Below are 22,282 nucleotides of genomic sequence, written 5' to 3' on the forward strand. Positions count from 1 at the left end.
GAATGACAATGACACCACCTATTGGGCACTCACTATGTGTCAGGCACTGCTCTAAGCACTTTTCCGATGATGTTAACTCATTTAGTCTTCCCTGCATGCCTTTGAAGCATTCTTAGCCCCATTTTACAGATGAGGACATAGAGGTCAGAAAGATTGAGTAACTTGCCCAAGGTAAAAAAGCTGGTTAATGAAAGACTCAGGGAGTCTGGCTTCTGAGTCCACATTCTTAACCACCAGACTGTAGTTCTAGTGATAATTTTAATTCAGACCCAACAAACACAAAAGAAGCTACTCAGGGCAGTCAATCCTCTCTTTGCAAGGCAAACTGCAATTTGGTTTCAGCACAAAAAATTCTATTAATAAACTTCATTTGGAATGTTAGGTGTTTTGTATTTTGTTTAATTTGCAGATGTTTTGATTTTATAGTTGTACGAGTTATAAGTACAAAGTATTTATGACTAATTTTAAGTTATAAACATTTAAGTAATATAATAAAAATAGATGAAGTGAGCTCTTAAGTGCTGGTGAGAATCTTTTATCCTTGACATATACACTCCAAGGAACGCTGGTCTCTGTGGACGCTCAGACCGACTTCAAGCGCAGCTCTACGAGTGATGGAGCTGGATGTGTGTTTGTGCATCTGGGTGCTTAGTATGTGCTGCTTCCTCACATCACTGTCCAGTGTCGGTCTGGACATCCTGACCCGCTTCCCTTGAGGTCCCCAGAATATCCAGGACAACACTTCCTACACAGGGTGGATGGTCACCAGTTCAATGACATTAAGCTGGAATTTTCCAATCACAAGACTCGTGGAAGACAGAGGCCAAACACATGACAAAAGAGAAGGCTGACTGGTCTGTGGGAGGAGGGAGACAAGGAAGGACCAAGACACATGAGTGACCCTAAGTCACGCCACAGGCCCAGCCATGCTGGGCTGGGGACTGCTCCTTTCCAACATGTTCTATCTAAATCTTTCGTTTGACATTTGAAAATTCTATCTAATGCGCTCAGTGCTCAGAAACCATTTCTGGGGCCTACCAGACATTCTTACGTGTACAATTCCCTAACATCTGCTTTGATCCTCATACAGCTCTCTGAGGGATCTCCATTTTAAAGAGGAAAAAAGAGAACCTCAAAAAGAGTCAGCAATTTGCCTGACGTTACTGGACTTGTTAGTGGCGGTACAGCGCTTGAAACTAGATCTGCTCCAAACCAGTCCATCTCGCTACCTGACCCTGTGTGTTCCGTACCAGGTGGGAACTCTGTAACGACTTGAACCAAAGGTGGGAGGGGGCAGGGAACAGCAGGTGTGGAAAAAAAGGTCCTAAACACAGGCTGACGGACGTGCGTCCAAGTGAAGGAAATGCTTAATAAAAGGTGACCATTTTTAACCGATTAGACAAGAAACACCAAAAGCTTGATAATACTGTCTGTTGACAAGGCTGAGACGACATGGGTACATTCTTGATGAAGTCTAAATAGGCAATTATCTGTGAAAATTACAAATTCATTTATCCTTTGGCTCAGCGGTTTTGCTTCTGGGAATTTACTAAACAGAGATAACTGCAGAGAACAAAAAGACTGCATGCACAAGGTTATTGAAAACACTGAATTCCAATGTTCTTTAAATACACTAAAGTATGTTCATACAATGGAAAAATATACCATAGGAAAAAAATGAAGTATGCTTTGATACGAAAAGACCTCTTCCAAAACAAGGTGTAGAATAGTGTATTTACACTAGCTTTTGTGGAAAGAGGTGGGGGAATAGAAGAAAGAAATTTTTAAAACCTGTATATTCATATTTGTTATAGATACATTTAGAAACATTGGAATAATATACAAGAAATGAATAACTACAGTTATGAGGGTGGGAAAGACTTCACGGTATACATGGTAGATTTTTTTTAACCATAAAAAAAGATTACCTATTCAAAAAATAATGTTAAAAAGCCCACAGAAGAAGGCTCTGCCCCGGCTCCACATACTCCTCCTCCACACACGCTTCGCCCCATTGTCTACACCTCTTCCGGGCATCATTCTGGTTTTGTGTCTTCCAGGAGGTCTTCCGTGAGGTCACAGATCACCCTTGTGCATCATGCGTCATTGTATTGTTTATCTATGTAAATACACCTTTGAACTAGTACTTTCCTTCTTTCAAGATGAAGACAACACAACGGCATTTTATACTGAGTGTCAGAGAGATTAAATACCTTGTCAAAGGTTATTCAACCAGCTCTGAGCCCCGACTAAATTCATTCTCTTCACTGCCCGTTTTGCCTCTAGTGACAGCTCCCAGCAACTCCCGTCCCTGAGTCCCTGATGAGAGAGAGACACGTTCCCTTTGTCTCTCTTGCCCTAACAGAAGTCAGCCCTCAGTGACAGGTCATCACATGCTATTGGAAGGAAGGAAAGGAGGAAGGGAAAGAGGAAGAGAAGAAAGGAGGAAGGAAGAAGAGAGGGAAGGAGTGTAGGCGGGTACTCACTCTTGCAGAGATGGGTCTGAATCATCGGCATTTGCTGTCCCCAGGTCTGAGTCGTAGGACATGGGCTCCTCAGAACGGTCTGGACTCTTGGAGCCATTCTCTTGGAGGCAGCTATCAGAGTTTAGGCTGCAGGAGAGCTGGGATGAACTGGCCGTGTCCAGGCTGAGGGAGGAGGCAGTGAGCTGCCTGTTCCGCCGGATCTTATGGCCAGAGTGCTGGACTTCGATGTCCTCCGAGCCTGAGGAATGGGAAATGGAATCCAGAGACTCCTTCCGCTGCAGTTCTGTACCAGAGGTAGCGAGAGGGTCGAGCTCAGAGAGGGGGCAAAGCCCCGAGAGGGCCAGTGGGGTAAGCGTCCACTCGTTCAAGATAGCAGACTTATAGGAGAGTTCAAAGGATAAGGACGTCAGCCCCTGCAGGAAGCTGAGGAGGAACTCGCCCTCCTCGGCGTCTCGAAGCAGGGCGGTGGGCTGATAGTACTCGCACAGTCGGGCCTGCTCCTGGAGGAGCAGCTTCAGGTAGCACTCCATCAGGCCGTCGTTGAGGGCCAGCCGCAGCCAGGCCCGGCAGCGGCCCACGTCCGTGCTCACGAAGATCAGGTGCTCCAGTTCCGAGATGGTGTGTCTGGGAACGGGGAGAACAGACTTGTCTCAAGAAATGACTCTGAATCACTGAGAGGCCGTTTTATCCACTGGCTGACAAGCACCGATAACGATGACTGCAACTAGACACAGGCATGAAAACTTCTTGCCTGGCAAATAGGGTACTAAGGGGAACTGAGAAATATTAAGCTGTAACCCCCAACTTTTTGAGGTTGCTGCCATGAAGGATAATTGCCACTGTCATTACAACTACCCCTTGGGCCCAATACCATCTGCTTGCATCTAGGACATGTTTATTGTGGAAGGCCCCTTAAATGCAAGGTCCTTGGAGCTGTGAAGACACGGGGTAAAGACATGGTCCCTGCCCTCCATCCAAGTGAGCACCTTTCAAGGGCACACCTGTTGTCAGAGCTGGGGTGGGGGCTGGGCAATCATTTCTGGGTTGGAGTAAGAAAAATGCCATAGAAAGGGCAGTATCTGAGCTGGGCCTTGTGGGATTTCAACAGGGAAAGAGGGAAGGAGAACCTTCTAGGCAAAAGGGACTGACAGAAAAAAAAGGCATAAAGGGTAGGAAAGCAACAGACCTGTAACAGGAGTGGGGAGCACTCTAGTTACCACACAGGTTGGAGTGGGTGATTTGGTTGCAAAGACAGGTACTGCAAGGTCTTGAGTATCAAACCGGTGAGGCAAAGTGGGGCAATGGTTCCCACACCTGGCAGTGTCTCAGAAACACCAGAGGAACTTGGTCAGGATACAGAATCTGGGGCCCCAAATGAGGGAATCAGTCTCTAGACTACCATTTGGGAGCCTGTGGCTATAGGTTTTTGCACAGGAAAGTGACTTGACTCCAGCTATGCAGACTTCAGGACAGGTTGCCCTGGATAAGACCAGACCCCAGGCAGACCAACTCAGTCCCCAATTGCCTTGGTCTGATGTAAATGCCGCCCCCCTCTGACTCCCACAGTCCCTTGTGCATGTCTCCTGCACAGGAGTGCAGACAGTCCTCTGCAGGACTCAGTGACTGGCTCCGGTTGGCTTAAGCTCAGTAAATGTTAAGAAAAGACAGAATGAGATAAGGGGACAATTAGAAAGCCATTGTCACCCAGGAGTGAGGTGAGAACCTGAGATAGGGCAGTGGCAGTAGGCATGGAAAGGAAGATTAGAGACTGACGAGGCACTTTCGTGCTGAAGGTGGCATTTAATAGCCCTTAGAGGCACAGTGCCAGCCAGCTTCTTGCTCCAAAGCTCAGGCAGTTAAGGGCAGGGCCACAAAGACAAGCATCTCAGGGTGAGTATTCAAATGCTCTACCTGGATTCCACTTAAAAGGAAAAACAACAACCCATACCTTGTTAGGAGTGTAATACTTAGCACCCAGATGTTCAAACATTCTAAGGCGGGGTGAGCAAACTTCAGTAAAGGGCCAGAGCAGTAAAGATTTTAGGCTCTGCAGGCCTCACGACCTGTTGCCAATAAGTAACTCTGCCAAGGTGTGCTAAAAAGGCAGCCCGTGCTAACGGGCGACCAGCCCAGCGGCTCGAAGCAGTCCCAGGCCGTTCCCTGAGGGCTGAGGGGCTGAGGAGGCTTGGTCTAAGAATAACCTCTATCTCAGCCATCTCTATTCTAGAACACAGAGCGCCTCTGTTGTTCTCGCACAGCTGGAGAAGAGCCCAGCGTCCCCCACTCTGAAGCTCTTCCCCAAAGCAAACCTGCCCAGCTCATCTCACTTGTGGGTGACAGCTTTCAGGAGGGGCCAGAAGACAGGCTGAGGCAGAGGTTTCTGGTGGGCACTCTTCTTCCTTTTCCCTCCGGCCTCGGCTCGGATGTGCTTGGCGTGCAGGCCATGGATAAACACGGCCTCCAGGGCGCTGCACATGGTGTTGGCATCTCCGTCTTCACTAGTGACCACGGTGTCTGAGGACACATACTGCCTCTGCAATGCTTTCACGGATCCCACTAGCTTCTTCTTGATGACCTAGGCAGGGCCAAACATAACACCGGCCTTTAGAAGATCCTCTGGTGACCCCTACAATGTCACTGCCTGTCACCCAATACGTGCACGACTCCTCCCCCCCCCACACACACACCTGTGGGGATACAATATGCCTTCTGCAAAACTAGTGCACGCTAATTCTAGAAAATAAAGAGATGGCATAGAGAAGAAAAGGAAAATCACACACACTATCCAGAGACATCGTTATTATTTTTGTGCAAAGAAATTTGTTTTATCTTTTGTTTTTTTACACCGAACTTCAATGAACTCACAGCCATGCAAATCTTGTGTTTAAATATTGGTTCCATTAGAGGTGCAGCGATGGGACTTGGGTCAATCCTTCTAGGACAGGGCTTTCTACCTTAGTTACATGACCAAGATTCCGCAGAGTCAAGAAGCTAAGAAGCAAAAAGTGCTGCTTTGGACAATAAAAAGACCAAGACAACAGGAGTACGGTCTACATTTGGAAAGATTCTAGACCTGCAGCCCATGGTTAGTCCCAGCTCTGTCAGTCACCAGCTGTATCACCTCAGACATTTCACTTAACCTCTCTGAGGGGCACTTCCTCATCTGCTAAATGGAAATGATACTTCCTGATGTACAGCACAGGGTCGGGGGGGTTCCTCTCTGAGGGCAGGACCAGGTTTTCATTCAACCTCATGTCCTCAACACTTGGTATGGCTCCTGGCACATATAAGTGCTGAGTAAATGTTTGTTAATGAATAAATTATAAAATATATGTAAACGCCTTTGGAAATATAGAATAAAGACAATTCTATCATAATATATCAAAATTACCTCAGTGTTTGGAAAAGGACGAGAAGGGATTGCAGAAAAACTGGTTTGAATTGTTAGGTCAAAGGATTTTGGATAAACATTTTGCTGTTTTGTTTTTATTTTAGCCAAAACAGTTAATGTTCTTTGCAAAGTTAAATGTTCCTTTTTTTATAATATAAGAGCTTTAATGAGAAGTAATTTACATAGCATAAAATTTGCTCGTTAAAAGTGTACAGTTCAATGGTTTCTAGTACATTCACAGAATTGTGCAACCATGGCCACGATCCAATTTTAGTACATTTTCACTGCCCTAAAAAGAAACACTGTACCTATCAGCAGTCACTCCTCAGCCCCCTTTCCCCCTCCTTGGCAACCACTGATCCACTTTCTGTCTCTATGGATTTGCTTATTCTGGACATTTCATGTAAATGGAATCATACAATGTGCAGCCTTCTGTGTCTGGCTTCTTTCACTTAACCATTTTCAAGGTTCATCTATGTTGCAACATGTATCAGTTCTTCATTTCTTCTTATGCCAAATAATATTTCATTGCATGGATTTGCCACATTTTATTTATCTATTCATCGATTAACAGACATTTTGGTTTTTCCCACTTTTTGGCTATAATGCTGCTATGAACATTCATGCACAACTTTTTGTATAGACATAAGTTTTCAATTCTCTTGAGTATATATATCCTGGAGCAGAACTGATGGGTCATTTGTGATTCCATATTTAACTTTTTGAGGAACTATCAAACTTTTTCCAACGCCTACACAATTTTACATTCCCACCAGCAATATATGAGGGTCCTAACTTCTTCACCACCCGAAAACACTTATTATTGTCTGCCATTTTGATTCTAACCATCCTAGTGGGTGTGAAGAACTATCTCATTATGAGTTTTATTTGCATGTATCTAGTGTCTAATGATGGCGAGCATCTTTTCATGTACTCATTGGTTATTTATCTTCTTTGGAGAAATCCTTAGTCTTCAGGCAACCTATATTAAATCCCCACTGTTTTCTGTAAATTCCCATTTTATCACCATAAATGGTGATCTACCCTGTTTCTCTGAAAATAAGACCTAGTTGGACAATCAGCTCTAATGCATCTTTTGGAGCAAAAATTAATATACGACCCGGTATTATATTATGTTATAGTATAGTGTAGTGTAGTATAGTATAGTATAGTATAGTATAGTATAGTATAGTATATAAGACTGGGTCTTATACTACAGTAAAATAAGATCGGGTCTTATATTAATTTTTGCTCCAAAAGATTCATTAGAGCTGATTGTCTGGCTAGGTCTTATTTTTGGGGAAACACGGCAGAAAGGGCAGGCTCTTATCAGAGCCTGTTTTGCTATAACTTCTGTCAACCCGAGGTCTCCCTGGACAGTGCCCATTCATTTCAAAGTGAGAAAAACCAATCAAATGGCTGTCCTGTGCACCCTCCCCCCGCCCCCCCTTCGTCCCCCTTTGCCACTTACCGGGATGGCAGCCCGGGGATCTAGTCCATTCTCCACCACTGAGAGCATTTCCACTCATGCAGCAGCTCCCAAGGAAAATCACATGACACCTGCTGAGACAGATGACAGCCAGCTGAGCAAGCTCCCAACTCAGGGACTCAGCCAATCCTTCTCAACCCTGCACCCCACCCGCAGCGGGCAGCAGCATGTCAGCCCATTTTACTCAAACTGCAACTGAAAGGACTTTGAATACAAAAGCAAAGATGGAGAATGGATTTTACGTAAGGAAACAAGTCTGAGGGTCTGGATCTTGGGCAGTGAGGAGCCCTGTGTGCTGGGGTGGTCTGCCCTCAGTAGTGGGTGGAAAGGGCCCTTCACACCACACCAAAGGCTGGCACAAAAAGCAGGGAATGAAAGGCTGATGATTTAGATACAGAGCCAAGGGTGTGAGGGGATGCTGCAGCCGAAGGTGCCAAGAACCCACAGGGACCAGGAAGCAGGCCTCACAAGTCACATTCAGGGCCTGGGCCTTGCAACTGGCCCCTCTGACTCCTGACCCATTCCAGTGTCTGACAAAAGCACAACTGAAACTGCTTCAGAAGGGAGGCTCTCCCACTACACATCTGCTTCTCCTTTGGGCTAAGAGTCCAACTTGAGTAGCACGGGGACATGTCTAAAGGGGAACAACGTAAATTCTAAGATCAATGTGCCATTAACCAGTTGGGCATGGTGAGCCACTGCATCAGACTGCTCACGCAGAGATTATGTCTGTGGAAAAAGCCTAGCACGAGGCCTGATATGTACCAAGGGCAAATGGTACCTGTAATCCCAGGGAATGTGGCCACCTAAACCTATAGGCAAGAAAGCCATTGCCCAGTGAATATGTTCAAGTAGCTGAAGTCAGTACACAGGTAAGTCCCTAGGGCTGCTGGTTTCCTGTGTGTGTAGGGGGCAGGCGGGGTGGTGGCTAAGGGTGAGGGGGCTGCTGGCTGTCAGGGACATTGGGGGTAGAGGTTTCAACCTGAGCCTGAGGGGGCTGCTGTCTGGCCTCACCCCACCCCAGCAACTTGGACAGACCAGGACCAGGCAGGCACATTCACATCTGAACAAACCTCTAGTGACCACACAGCTGAGCATGAGGGGACACCAAAAATGACAGGTTATCACTGTCTCTGCTCTCAAAAACTCATGGCCTAAAGAAGTTAATAAAACCAAGGCATGCTAAATGGGTTTTGTACTCTTTACATATATCGCCTCATTCCATTTCTCATAACCACCCTGGGAGGGCTCTTTTATTACCTTGACCTGACAGATGAGAATTAGAAACTGACCCAAGTCAAGGAACTTCCCCAAATCCCAGGGCTGATATGGCCGACTCCCCGACCCACCACCAGGACGATGCCAACCCCAGCTCAAGGGCAACCTGCAGACCCCTGGGTGCAATCACCTACCTTCTGGAAGAGGCGGTGTGAGCTAGGGGGGAAAAGGGACAGTGGGGACTGGGCGAGAGCTCATCAGCTGGGGGCTCCGGTGGAAGACATTTAATCCCTGGCCTCTGGAATTGGCAGAGGGTAAACAGGACCCAGAGCCAACCTCCCTAGATAAGGACATGCAGAGAGAGGCAGGTGTGCGTGGAGGATGGTCCTGCAGAGCCAGCTCCAGTCAGGGCCTGACAGAGTGCCAGGAAGAACACTGTCTGCCTGCCTCACCCTTTAACCACATTCCAGCTCCCACCAACCCTGGGTCCCCAGGGCCCTCCCTCTTCTGGACCATCAGGGCAACAGGACTCCACACTGGCCACCACGGCAACAGGGCAAGGGCCTGTGCTGCGGTTCGAGTCCCTTCAGAAAGTATGTCTGTTCCTGAGGCTGGGTTCCTTCGAGGCTACCTTGTGCAGCCCAACAGGCCAAGTCTAGGTTCTCTGGCTCCAAGACCCTGGGTTCTAATCCTTTTCAGCAATTCCAGTGGCGTAAGGCCTTCCCTCAGACCTGCCCTACTAGACAGAGCCTCAAGCTCCAAAACTGCCCTTTCCTCAGCCCCATAACACCAGGCCCTCGAGGGCTTAGATCTCAACAATCTGAATAACAGCCTGAGCCCATTAAGGACTCATTAACTAATTGACTGGAAATAATACAGTATTCATTGGAGGGAGGAGGCTTGTCAGTAAGTGGATGCTCCCAAGTAAGGGTCCACTAAAAAACCAAAGGAAACTGAGCTGAGAGGTCAGCGTGGGCACAGATAAGAGACAAGTAACTGTGGCCTAAAACAGTGTCAAGAAAGCCACGAAATGACAACAGCGAAGAGAAATCCAGGAGAACAGCCACTGGGCAAATCACACAATAGGACTGAGACTTTGGGGTTCAGGCCACTATTTAGGACACACCTTTCTTCATAGGAAGACTAAGCACCTGACCCATGGTGTGTGGTCCATAATGGCTCACGGAGGCAGGAAAGCAGCTCAGAGGCGGGAATCTGATAGTACCACTGAGCTCTCTGGGGGAACTGGAACAGGGCTTTGGGTGTCCTGCCTGCTGAGTCAGTGCAGCATCATTCTCTTGTGTGGCCCAGACCCCCAATCTACTACCCTACGGAACTAGTTTCACTTCCTGTTTTCAGAACACTCTTCATTGACACCAAGAACCAAACCAAAGAGAGGTCTGGCTCCAAGGAGACCTAGGCTGAAGAAAGTAAGGAGAGAACTTGGGCCACACTGATACAGGGTAGCTAGCATGTCCCTGGGTAGACAGGGAGGTCCCTGGTGGAATAAACAAAGACAGCCATATCCTAAAACTCCAGGTTTTGGAATCACTCCTCCGCTCCAGGACATAATGTGACAAGGCCTTGAGGTTAATTATAAAATTCCTTTTGGCCTGACAAATGGAGCAGATCTGATAGATAAGAGTGGGTTGCTTTGCTAATTCCTTTAGGATGGGCAAGCAGAACAAACCTGGTAGACGAATTTCGTTAGACGGTGCCAGTTCCCTTCTTCAAACAGTTCCCTTCTTCATATAGCTCCCCTTCCCCAAACAGGCAAGGGGAAGGTATAAAAGTAAGAGCCTTCGCCTCAATCACGGGGTCACTCCCATTCGGGATCCCTTCAGCTCAGGAGCTGTGACTCTTTGCTTTCAATAAACTATCCTCTTTTTACAACTCTTTGCCTCTCCTGGGTCCGTGTTTCCATTCTTTGGTCTCACAAGACATGATCCCGGCCCACACCCAGAAACTGCCGGCAGATCCAACATCATCTACATCATTTGGGGACTCACAGGAAAATATTCTTCCGTCATTACTACCAAGGGGCTCTTCAAATAGCACAGGCAGAGTTTAGCAGAAAGGTGACTTCTGTCTGCCCTTTAGGAAACTCCAAAGACTGCTAAGTCTACTTTTTCCCTAAACAGGGTGTGTGATTCACCCTGACACAGCTTCCCAAGCTTCTCTGATCTCAGTCTCTAATCTCATTAAATCCTTACAACAATCCTCGGAGAGAAGGGTGATTACCTCTGTTTTACAGAGAAGACTCAGGCTCAGTACAAACCGGCCCCAGGTAATGGACAGAATTCTCTGGTTTCCTCATTCCAAGTCCTGTACCTTTCACTAGACTAAAACACCTCAGATCTTTGGTCAAAGACATTCAGGCAAAATTATTACTTATAAACTCTTAAGAGGCACTCAGAAGCTCCATTTTAGCAACTCAGGCTTAAAATACACAAGAAACAATTTTGCCAATCAGATCTGTAGCCCCAAGTAGCAGAGACAGGTCCTTTCCATGGTACCCAAGTTTCAGAGTTGTCCTTTCCTAAATGTTCCAACACACAGGAAAGAATCAATCGTTCTGGTTGTTTTTCTTCATTATGCTGCCCAGCATTCTAAATATATGTCCAATTTCACTTCCTCCAGAGACCAAGGAAGAAAGAGAAAAATGGATTATATGAGACTTACATTAAAAGAAGAAATGGAAGACCGGGTTTCACTGCTTTCAAAACACTCCTGCCATCAGTAAACAGTAACCGCTTCTTAGACACTTCTCAGCCATTCCCAACAGCCTCCTCTCTACAGCCTGAATCCACTCCTGTACCTGGCTGTTCAGAACAACAGCCTGGTGTGTAAGTCATCCAGCTGCTGTACCAATGGATGAGTCATGGTTTTCAGTTGGAATGACAAAGTTATTCTCTGATTCAGGAAGGCAGCTGATCTTTTAGCCATGTGACTGATGAATGAGTAAACAGCAGCCCCTTCTACCTGAAGAATATTGGATTTCTGGAGCAGTGAGGGGTGGGATGGAGGGGGTGTTCTGGGGGAACTGCCTTCCAAGCAATTGAGTATCAGCGGGAGGGTAAGAGACTTCTACCTTAATTCCCAGACCAAGGGCTAGTGGGTGAGGCAAGAAACGTGAAGTCGATTAACACTGGGTAGCTCTTTTTCTTCCTTCTTTCCTTTTATCCAATAACACACCTCTCCCCCCATATTCCTGTTCAATATACTTAGGATTCTAGCAAGGGCCAAACTCTGAACGAATGAAAACAGGTACTCTGCCCGCCTCATTCACCATTGCACTTCTAGTGACTAGAACAGTGCACATAGCACACAGTGGTGGGTGCTAAAAAAATACCTGCTGAATGAACTGATGAATAAAATAAAAATAAGGCTCAGGGCAGGTATCTCCCGTTCACACACAGTGGGAAGTTGAAGTATACAACTCTTTAGTGGGGGAAGGGGGCATTGTGGAACTCCTTCCATTAAATCAAATTGTCAAGAGGCTGAAAAACATTCATATACATCACACCTTAATGGGGAGATACTGGAGGTAGAAGGGCATTCAATTTTCAAAGGAACAAGACTATAAATGGCAAGCAAAGACAATGGTCCTGTTTGGAGTCCTTTAAATTTGCTGTCAAATGGGCAACCCTCTGAACAGGTCACCAGAACTTTGAGGAAATGTGCACCCAATAAACCCAGATGATAAATGCTGAGCATGGGGCCTGGATGCTTCTGGAATGTCCCCCTGCCTCAGCTACCCTGAGATAACTCGGCTCCCTGTGTTCATAGGAAACCAAGGTGGCCAAAACGCAATGATCCAGACCCCGCAAAAAGAGGAAGCTATTCAACAGCCTCCACACAGAGCGAGGCCGCAGCCTCCCCAGGACCACTCAGCTATACTCTTTACAACGTGTACATCATCTCTGGCAGCCACCGTATTCCGTGTTCAGTTTGGGGACTGATCTGTTATCAGCTCTGGCGGGCGGAGCACTGGGTGAGGGTCCTCTACAAGTGCCAGGACAACACACATGGACACGGTTCTGGGACCACCGCCAACCCACACGGCGGTCCTCCCTGAGTTTCTGCAAGGCCAGAACACCAGCCAAAAGTAAGTGATGGCTTCTGTGGCTCTAGGCTCCGTGAGCTGGAGGAGTGGCCATTCCTCACCTTCCAGGCACTTGGAAGATACCTGTCACTCCAGCAGCCAGCACAAGTGACTAAATACGATGCTAGAATCATAACCCTGGGGTTCGGCACAAGGACCAGGCACGTAGGAAAAGCCCCCGACCCCAAGGGGAATCTCTGCTCCTCCACACTTACTTACCATCTGAGGCCCTGCACGTGCCAGTCAAGCTGCTCATCACCTGCCTGGCTCTGAGCAAGCACCGAGGTTTGGCTGTTGAGGGGCAGCTGGTGGGGCTGACGGGGGACTCTGCATTAAGTTCTCAGATTGACGCAGACTGGTCAGGGAAGAATGGATGCCGAGTTGGGGTGAAGAGTCAGAGGTGGGGACAGCAGAGGTGAAAGGACATAAAGACCTCACTTTAAATAAGATTGGGTAAGGGTGGTAGGAACTGGGGCAGCAAAAGTTGGGGGCAGTTTAGCAAAGACTTACGTATGAGGGATGCTCTCAGGAGGGTTCGAGATGGAAAGAAGTATATGATGGGCCAGGAAGTTAGGAGTTGAGTCTGTGAGGACAAGAAGATACATCCTTCTAAGACCTGGGACAGGACTGTGAGCACAGTTATCAAGAAAGGAGTGAGCTCCAAAGAGCATCTACTTTGGGCTGGGTCTTAAACGAGAGTGGGGTAGAGGTGGGGTGTTTACAGCGAGCAGGCCATGGAGAGCTGAGCAGGGGGTTATGGGAGATAGGGATAAGAAAGCTGATCCAAAAAAGGGCAAACCACAATGGTGGGTCTCGAGGTTTGCGTGGAGCATTAGGATTGCCAAAGGGGTTGAGAGGTGAGGATGAGCTGAGTTAGAGGGAGGCGGAGGGATGTGGCCGATGGAGGTTGGAACTTGGCTCGAGTGGGGTCAAAGGTAAGGCTGCATTTACGCAAGACCGGTGGTGAGGGGGTGGGGGTAAGGGCTGGAGTCAGGTCATGGGTGGGAGAAGATGTAGGGACGCGCCAGCAGTGCCAGTGCGAGACGAAGGCCAGGAACCGAGTGGGAAGTGGGGACAAGGGAGTGGGCTGGGAAGGGTGAGGACTCTGAAGCAGGACAGTCTCAAGGCAAACGGTTTGGGATCCCGGCGAAGGCTGCTGGCCCATCGCCCGTTCGCGTCCCGGCCCCGCCTCCCCGCTCGCCCCCGACTACTAACTCACCAAGGGGAGGGGGACCAGGATCGAAATACTCCCCTCCCGGCCAGGGCAGCACCAAATCCTGAACGGCGGCCTCCAGCCTACTGACAACAGGAAGTGGCACCCATGTCGCCTGACGCCATCACGTCGGCTCAGTTTCCGGCCCCGCCTCCGGTCCGCGGAGCCAATCGCGGAGCCCAAAGGAGCCCTGGGGCGGGGCCAGCGCTCCCGGCTGCCCCAGGCTCCCAGCGCCGGAGCGGGTGCTAGGTCTTGGGAGGCTGGGGACACCGTAGGGTAGGAGCATTACATCTGTTACATCCGTTACACCCGTTACCGGCAGGCGTGGCCACTGCGTTCAACGGAATGCGTCCTCACTGCCGGCTTCCTTCGGGGTCCACTAGATGCCGGTCCAGGGGGCCGTCGGGGGGTGGCTACCGGGCTGGGTGGGGAACAGGCCAGTTCGTGGAAGCTCCACTGATCTCTGCCGCGGGTGGCGTGGGGGTGGGGTGCGGGGGTTCCTTTCTGGGAAGGTCGAGGTCCCAGTGCCTCTTTCCACTTATAAAATCAGCTGTTGGTGTGTGGCCCTCCACTGTGTGGGGGCTGTTGCCCCTTCAGAAATCCTCCAGGTGTGATAACCGCCCCTTCTCGGTTTCAGCCTAGATGAATGCTGAGCGCCTTCACTACCGTCAATGGCAGAGCAGGAAGATTAGAAATAAAATCTTGGTGAAATGTGAGGACCCCCGCTCTAACGTAAGCGACCAGCGGTCAGGGATTTAACGTTCGTGGAAAACAGAAGCTCCTACTGTTTGCCAGGTAGGAACCGTGGTTTGTCCTTACCAACCCTGTGGAAGGTAGGTGCCGTTGTTGCACCCATAGCACAGATAAGAAAACAGGCTTGAGAGAAGTTGAGTAACTTGGGGGCTCAAGGCCACACAGCTAATTAATGGTTAGAAGCAGGATTCTCACCCAGCTCTTTCTGATTCTAGTTGGGGAAGTAGCATAGTTCAGTGACAGCAAGAGGGCTTTGGAGCCAGGAAGGCTTAGGTTTGAATCCCAGCTCTAACCCTGGCTGTTTTCTGAGTCTTCCCTAAACAGTGAGGGGCCCAGGGCAACCCAACAAGTGAGGGGCCAAGACAACTGTCATAGTGTCAGTATCTTTCAATAGGTCCCTTGAGATGGCCTTGAAGATAGAAACTTCTCAATTGAATTTTACTGATGTTCAGAAAAGAGAAGTCAAGTCTCACCACCCATGGCCCATTAGCCTCAGGCAGAGGGGCCAGAGTGTGTGACTTCAGGGAAGTTCCAAAAGCTCTCTGAGCTGTAGTTCCTCATCTGTAAGTTGGGGGAAGGATATCAGTTGTTGTGAGGATTTAATAAGGTAATATCCTTAGGGCAGTTTTTGGTCTGTAGTAAGCACTGGAAAATGAGTGGCTATTATTACAGTTCTGGCAGTTCTCACCTTCCCTATCCAGTTGGGTCCCGGCCTTTTAAGTGCTCTTCTGAGCACTGGAGTGACATCCTTTTTTGTTTGAGCCCCAGATGTATCCTTATTTGGCATCTGATCCTCAGTCCTCCTCCCTTTTCCCTTAGAGCCCTCTCTCCGGGTTCTGTTCTCCAGTGTATTCTAGTAACCTCCTCTAGTAGCCTGTCACGCAGCTGCCATTCTGGAACCAAGACAGGGCACACATTTGTTCATGAGTTTAAGAGTTTGGGGACAAAAATGGCCCCCACGATGGAGGTAGGTTCAGTGATCCAAATATCCCAGCAGCCCCAAAGACCTGATCGGAGGGGTCGGAAGTGGATGGTCCTCGATGGGCAGGAGGTCAAGTATGTTGGACATAACTGGTACTTGGCGAACCGGGGAGAGAACACCAGAATCAGTGCTTATTTGACTTAGTAACCGACACACCTTGGGGATGATGTGTCCTCCAGTTCTGACAGTTCTGGGGAAACGAGGGAGAGGAGCCCCTCTTCACCCTTCTTTGCTCACACTGCCTCTGGAAGGAGTATTGGCTACCACAGGGATTCTAACTTCAGCCCCGCTTTTCTTGCCAATGCCCCTTGTTATTTGTATATAAATACTTAGCTACTTACATCTTAATTCCTTACCACGAGGCTAGAGTTGGTTATGCATTTATGTATTTTAATACAAGAAGAACAAGTATTTGACCAGCAATGCTGAGAAGCCAATATTACAAAACAAAATGTGCAGGTGGCCTGAGGCAGGACAGGTGTCACGCTGTGTTGTTGTCATGAGCTGTCTCACTTTCCTCACCTGGCTCCTCAGTAGTCTATTCACTAACCGGATTCTTCCCTATTATGACTTCGCGGAGCTCCCTGGGGTGAGAAGAAGAACGTCAGGGCTTTTACTAGTGATAGGCACATTTAAACTATTCATTATTTCCTCATTTTAGATAAGAACTCTAAGTTGTCCCCAATCATTTACCCTTTATCCTCATCGATGGTCTCATCCTCATCAGAAGAATCTTGGTCTCGTAGTTTCTGTGCCCTGTTTTTCTTGTGTGTGGCATTGAGAGGTGTACACGTATCCCGAAGCCAAAGCGGCTGCCTGCTCCAGAAAGAGCTCGTCTAGAAAACACACAGGAAAACACCAATTCTGCCTCTCCCCTGCTTTCTCCTGCCCCGCATTTTATCCTCCTCAAATTTACCTGACTCTCCTCGTCCGATGGGCATTTCTTATGCAGCAGAAACGGGAAGAAGCCCCTTGGAGGAAAACACACACCACAATTACTCATTCATGCCACTTTCCACGTCTCTGCAACACACAGCTCCGGACTGATTAGGACCAAATGGGTACCTCGGCCCATAATCACAACGAGCAAAATCACCACAGACCTGGGACCTTGAAGTCATTCCATGCGAGCTGCACTTCCCCAAGTTCTGTGTGTCTGTCCACAATGGCCCACAATGTCTCTGGGGAGACTTGTATGTGGCTCAGCGTGGAGTCCGGGCAGGATTTTCTGCCCCCTCAGTTTCTTGGTCTTGGCCAAGAAGCTGCCCTTGTGCAGTGGAAAGAAATGTACCAGAGTCCTGGGCAGAAGCACTGAACTCTCCCCAGAAGCATTTTACTTCAGTCCCCTGGACTCAATCTCACAGGCGTCCTTTGCTGGGGGTGGGGGAGAGGGTGCTTATATGTTCCTAGCTGCTGTCTCCTATGAGTCAAATCACACCATAAATGCCTGAGTCCAACGAGCCAACTTCTCCTGGTTTCCTACTGCTGGCTGTCACTGATGAGTGAGGGAGTCGTGAAAGCAGTTTAAAGGTCATGACCAGCACTAAAACACAAAATATTCTTTTTGAATACACACAGAATAGAAAGAAAATGAGAGTGCATAATAAGTGTGTCTTAGAAACTAGTTATGTCTCTATGGTATGTGTGCACTGAGTTGTGACATAAAAGCCACCTCACAGCCCAAGCTCAATATAATCCACAGAGAAGTCCCCACTGGAAAGGAAGCATTTCTTTCTGGCACTCACTAGCCGTGTGACCATGGGGCAAGAGCTTTTCCCTTTCTCCTTCTCCATTTCCTTATTATAAAAGGAAGAGACAAACTACTGTCTAAGGTCTCTCCCAGTCAAAATTCTATGAGGTTGGGATAAAGGGCATAGAGAGAGGGGATGTGAAAACCAGTAGGATGAGAAGGGCAGTTCTCCGGCTACTTGACAGAAAGGACCCATTTTTCTCCCTTCCATCAGCCTTGAAGGAGACGAGCCCTCTGACCCCACGAGGGCCATGTGGCCTTCCCTACCCCTTACAGAGCCTCTGAGAAGGCCTCTGGCCTGGCCTTATGCCTCCCACCATTAGCAACAGGTACAACCCAAACCCCTCCCTCTCCACCCTCTGTCCTTAAAGGGCTAGTACAGCACAGGCATCTGTGCCAGTCTCATTCTAGTCAACTCTGGCTGAGGAGCGAATGTGGCTGAATCCAGGAAAGCATTAGGGTAAAGACGTATTCTTCCTGACTTTGGTGGTTTCCTCACTGTAAAATGAGGAGATTGAAATAGACGAGTTCTAAGTTCTCTGGTTCTAAAACTCTACTTTAAAAATCGCCTGACTATTATTTACCTTGAGCTTCCTTCTTTACCTTCCTCTGTTGTTCTTCTATGAGAATTAATCTGTTTTGGAAGAAAATATGATCATGATTATCCATCACTATGGCCACTGTCTCTATTCATTCCTTTTGATTTTAAGTCTTATCTACCCAGGGAGGTGACAACTTTTGCTTTGCTTTTCTTGAGGACAGGCGTTCTGTCCTGTTTACTCGTCCTTGGACTCGTCCACAGTACCTCACTTAGGATCTTGCGTGCCGCTGGCAAGGCATGTTATTCACTGTATTAGCTAACACTCAACAGGTAATTCCTAATAACTCTTAGAAGTAGGAAATAAAATAAAAGTATCTACCAGACACCTAAACGGCAGTGTTGTTTTACAGTCAAGAATAACAGAAGGATGAGTGTTATTATGCTCCTGCTCATCATTGTAGAGGGTCCTAATCAATTTAATGAGAAAATGAAGTACTGGAAAGGAAGAAACAAAACATATTTGCATATGAAATGATGGACAACCTAAAAAGCCCAAGTGAATCAACTGAACTTTTATTGGAAGCAATATGAGAATTGATGGCTGGATACAAAATCAAGAGATCAACATGCGACCCTCAATAGCTTTGCTACACATCACAAGTAAATGACTGAAAAATGGAAAGAAGAACCCATTCATAGTATCAATAAAAAATGCATAAAGTACCCAAGATAAACTTAACAAAAACTGTGTAAGACCTATGTGATGAAAACATTAAAACTCTACTGAAGGACAATAAGAAGAAATGAATACATGACATGCGATACGATGTTCTTAGAATGTTGTAGAGACGTCAATTCTCCTCAAATTCAATGCAATCCTACTGAAATCCCAAGATGGTGTTTTAACAAACACCAGTAAGATGCCATTTGGTAGAGATAAAATATGCAAGAATACCTATGCAATGTGTGAAAAACAAGATCAAAGAGCAGGAGCTTACTTTACCAGATATCAAAATACGCTATAGAGTAACGGGAATTACATAGTGTGATGCTAGTACTGCAACAGGTACAGGAAAAGATAACTGGATCAACAGAATCGAGTCCAGATAAAGACAGTATTTTACATCAGTGAAGAAAGAACGAGCCATTTAATGAAACATTTTAAAACAATTGGATCTTCATGGAGTGAAACAAAGTTAGGTACCTGAGCCACACTAAAAAACAAATACAACAAATTCTAGATGGGTTAAAAATTATGAAACAACAAATGTTATAAAAGTTCTAGAAGACACTATCAGAGACTATTTTCATGCTAGGAAGTGACAAAAGCCTTACTAACAAAACCCACACCCCATAAGCCATGAGGAGAGGACACGCTGTAAACAAACACACATCCACTCTTCACAGCCCGTCCCTCTTCTGCCCTGATTGTCTTCTTGATTTACAAACTCTGTTTAATATGAAATACATTAATCCTTTCGGTGGATTTCACTGAATTTCAATGTTTCAAATATTGCCCAGTGTTTTTGTCTGTACGGAGACAGACCAGTGGAGTAAGCAGCACAGTCTTTGCACTCAGGCGAAACTGGGTTCTGCTTTCAGTTTTGCCCCTGGGGCCTTAAGTTGATGTCCTTCATCTATGAAAGAGGGTGGTAATATCATCCCCACGTGGGCATCGAATCAGACAGTATATGGAAAACTTCATCCTGTGCTTGGCCTAAATAATGGCAAGTTTGCTGATGGTGTCACAGACAAGGGGGCAAATCTCTCACAGGGCTCTGCCTGTGGGACCAGGTATAGAAAGCTCTTACTCACCACTGATTATGAAAGTGCTGCTTCTATTTTCTTCTAATACTGTTATGGGTTCTTTTTGTTTACACTCACATAAATATGTTTGCTTAAAGTGAGAAATAGAGATCTGCTGTTATTTTCCCCTCAAATATTAAGACAGCTGTTCTATTACCATATATTCATTTTCCTCCAGTGATTAAATTATTAAAAGGTGATACCTCAGAAGCCTTAGGAACACATGGGTCTGTCTATTGCTGGGCTCTGTGCTACTTCAAATATATATTAGGTTGCATTATTCCTCAGTATGGAACTGACAGACAGACTCATCTCTCTCCCTTTGAAACCATTACTGTCCACTAGAGGAAAAACCTGCAGGTCCCTGTCCTCCAAAAGCTTGTCACGTAAGTGATAAGTGAAAATAATGAAACCTTATAAATAAACACAAATGCAAGGTTAAAAACGATGTAGAAATTAAAAGCAGTTAATAGAAATTGGAGTTAATGGAAATTCCAAAAAACCAAAGGCCATATGCCACCTGGAGATGGAGAGAGTGTGGTCTGGTCAATGGCCAATGATTGTCTTCCCAGAGACCTGCACAAGCTGACCCCATGGGAGTCCCCAGCCTCCTGGGTTGAGAAATCAGACTGTCCTCACCGAGAGAGGACTCCCTTCTTCCTACTGGGGCAGTGTCACCTTAAGTGTCACCTTAACAGTCACACGGGAGTGATCAAAACTCAGAATGCCAGATTGTGACTTGACAATCTTAAGTTCATCTGTTCCACAGACAGCATCTGTCTACACGACCAAGGAGTTAGTTACATTGTGTAGCGGTAGGCCACCGTGGCACACTAAAGCACAATCGGAAGGCTGCTTGGTGAGAATAGAATTAGAACAAGAGGAATCCCATGAATCCAGCATTCAATGGAAAGGACTGAGGCGGCCAGATCCATCCATCTCCCCGACAAGCACAGCCTGGCTAGTGGGGCTGACCCTCCACGTCTGCTGCCTGAGGTGCCATCTCTACTCTAGGGCAATGCTAGGATGGGTACTGCCCATGTTGGTCTCTTCTTCACCTTTACTATGCTTTCACCACTGACCAAGCCTCCTGCGGATAGGCACGCTGCTCTTTAGCAGTTAATACCTCCAGTCAGGTTGTACTCACGTCTGACAGACCAGGAAGTCATCTGGTCCTCACATACCTCTGCTCTGCTCCACGATGTGTGTTGACCTTGGTGTTTCTCTCTTGGGGAACCGCCTTCTCAAAAACTGTTTACCATATTTCTAAGTTCTCGGGCGGGAAATACCTCCCTGTTTCCCCTACAAACTGGTGACAGACCTCACAGAAGGACTAGGATCAGGAGGTCTGTAGTATTTAGAGAAGGCTGATGAGGAAAGACGAATTGCCTTGATTTCTGAGAGATTCATAGGATGTCCACAGGCAGAGCAAAATAAGGGCATTCGAGACGGGTCAAGGCACAGACAAAATGAGGAATGGCTGGGTTATGGTGATCAGCTGTGCTGGCTGGAGTGCAGGGCTGCCACGACAGTGTAACAGGGAAATACAGGAAATCAGTTTGGGTTGTGGGGTAGGCAAGACTGTCAGCTTATTAATTCACTCTTTTCAATGTTAGCACCTGCCTGTTGGGAAAATAAACCATTATATCATTGAAGCTCCAGGACCCGGCGACTATAAAGACGACATGCTTTAGAGCAGCCTGATGCAGATTTAGGCTGCAGTGGGGACTGAACCTATTTATACAATGCCTTACACACTGGAGACGAAACCTGCTAAGTAAACCTCATGCATGGACAAGGTCACACTTTTTATCTTTCAGCCATGTCCTTTCTCCCAGGGTGACATGGCTCCATGAGGATGGAGATTATATATCTCGCCTCATTTCAGCCAAGGAAACATATCAGTGGTAGAAAGAGAGGGATTGGTGAGTACATCACATTGACATCATTTTGAGTTGAAGAAATTTTGCTAACATGTCAACTCTGGCCTATTAAATTTAACTTCTCAAAATAGCCTCATGTCTTCTTATTGTGGTTTCAATTCCACAGAGATCTCTGGGAGTGGGGCTCCTTTGAAAACTCCCGAGATATAATTTGCAATAGAAAAACAGAGCACACCTCACTCCCCATGACTGGATACGAATATGAAGCAGCAACAGGTGGGAAAGTGGCTTTGATTTTCAGTTTGTGGGGTCTGAATGTATTATAAAGACAGAATATATTTTGGAAACCTGAAATTGCTGTTGCTTACCACAATGAGACAGAAAATTATCATCAAAATCATCACTACTGCAGTCACAGATATTGCCAAGATCAGTTTGTTGTAATAGCTGTGTCCTGGAACTGCTTTTGTGCGCTAAAAAAGTAGAGAACAATTTTGTTAAAACAAAGAGATGGAAAGGATGCAGACTAACCATTCTCAAGACTATTATAAAGAATAACGATCTTAAACTGCTACTCTATATAGTAGCCTACACGTTCTTAAAGAAGATACCCAATCTAATGGGTCACGTAATCCTTAACATTAGTATTTTTTCTACAATTTTTT

The 22,282-nt window shown here is 46.9% G+C and overlaps 2 protein-coding genes and 1 long non-coding RNA gene across 9 annotated transcripts in view; 1 reads left to right on the top strand and 2 right to left on the bottom strand.

Annotated features, from left to right (window-relative positions):
- PLEKHM1 (pleckstrin homology and RUN domain containing M1) overlaps nucleotides 1-14,036 on the bottom strand; it is a 46,062-nt gene extending 32,026 nt beyond the window's left edge. For 3 of the 7 annotated variants that reach the window (XM_088802285.1, XM_088802281.1, XM_088802286.1), the window contains exons 1-4: nucleotides 13,909-14,032; nucleotides 7,349-7,437; nucleotides 4,814-5,061; nucleotides 2,487-3,110 (exon numbers count right to left, since the gene is read on the bottom strand). In XM_088802285.1, coding sequence (XP_088658411.1) covers nucleotides 2,487-3,110; nucleotides 4,814-5,061; nucleotides 7,349-7,396 — 920 coding nt within the window. In that variant the 5' untranslated portion in view covers nucleotides 7,397-7,437; nucleotides 13,909-14,032. Of the gene's footprint in view, nucleotides 1-2,486; nucleotides 3,111-4,795; nucleotides 5,062-7,348; nucleotides 7,441-13,199; nucleotides 13,273-13,908 lie in introns of those variants that run through there. The other 4 variants (XM_088802282.1, XM_088802283.1, XM_088802284.1 and 1 more) reach the window with 4 other exon arrangements.
- Nucleotides 14,037-14,092: 56 nt separating this feature from the next.
- On the top strand, nucleotides 14,093-16,973 carry LOC148756562 (uncharacterized). The gene is made up of 3 exons (XR_016022961.1): nucleotides 14,093-14,178; nucleotides 14,540-14,697; nucleotides 16,590-16,973. It is a non-coding gene; the product is annotated as an uncharacterized LOC148756562 (long non-coding RNA).
- On the bottom strand, nucleotides 14,705-22,083 carry LOC148756563 (leucine-rich repeat-containing protein 37A-like). Its single transcript, XM_088802288.1, has 5 exons — nucleotides 21,986-22,083; nucleotides 17,972-18,021; nucleotides 16,554-16,608; nucleotides 16,331-16,473; nucleotides 14,705-16,221 (listed from the first exon to the last, which is right to left on the bottom strand). The coding sequence occupies exons 1-5, from the start codon at nucleotides 22,016-22,018 to the stop codon at nucleotides 16,176-16,178; spliced, it is 327 nt and encodes a 108-aa protein (XP_088658414.1). The 5' UTR covers nucleotides 22,019-22,083; the 3' UTR covers nucleotides 14,705-16,175.
- Nucleotides 22,084-22,282: the final 199 nt, after the last annotated feature.

The sequence above is a fragment of the Rhinolophus sinicus genome, chromosome 12 (genome assembly GCF_057876585.1).
Source record: "Rhinolophus sinicus isolate RSI-liver-muscle chromosome 12, RSI-T2T, whole genome shotgun sequence".
In the NCBI taxonomy this organism is placed as follows: domain Eukaryota; kingdom Metazoa; phylum Chordata; class Mammalia; order Chiroptera; family Rhinolophidae; genus Rhinolophus; species Rhinolophus sinicus.

Excerpts from the sequence above, each read along its gene's own strand:
- LOC148756563 (XM_088802288.1), bottom strand. The coding sequence starts at position 22,018 with ATGATTTTGATGATAATTTTCTGTCTCATTGTG. Across the intron at positions 16,474-16,553 it reads CATCGGACGAGGAGAGTCAG|ACGAGCTCTTTCTGGAGCAG; the intron begins GTAAATTTGAGG and ends TGTGTTTTCTAG. Across the intron at positions 16,222-16,330 it reads ACCATCGATGAGGATAAAGG|GGAGCTCCGCGAAGTCATAA; the intron begins GTAAATGATTGG and ends TTCTCACCCCAG.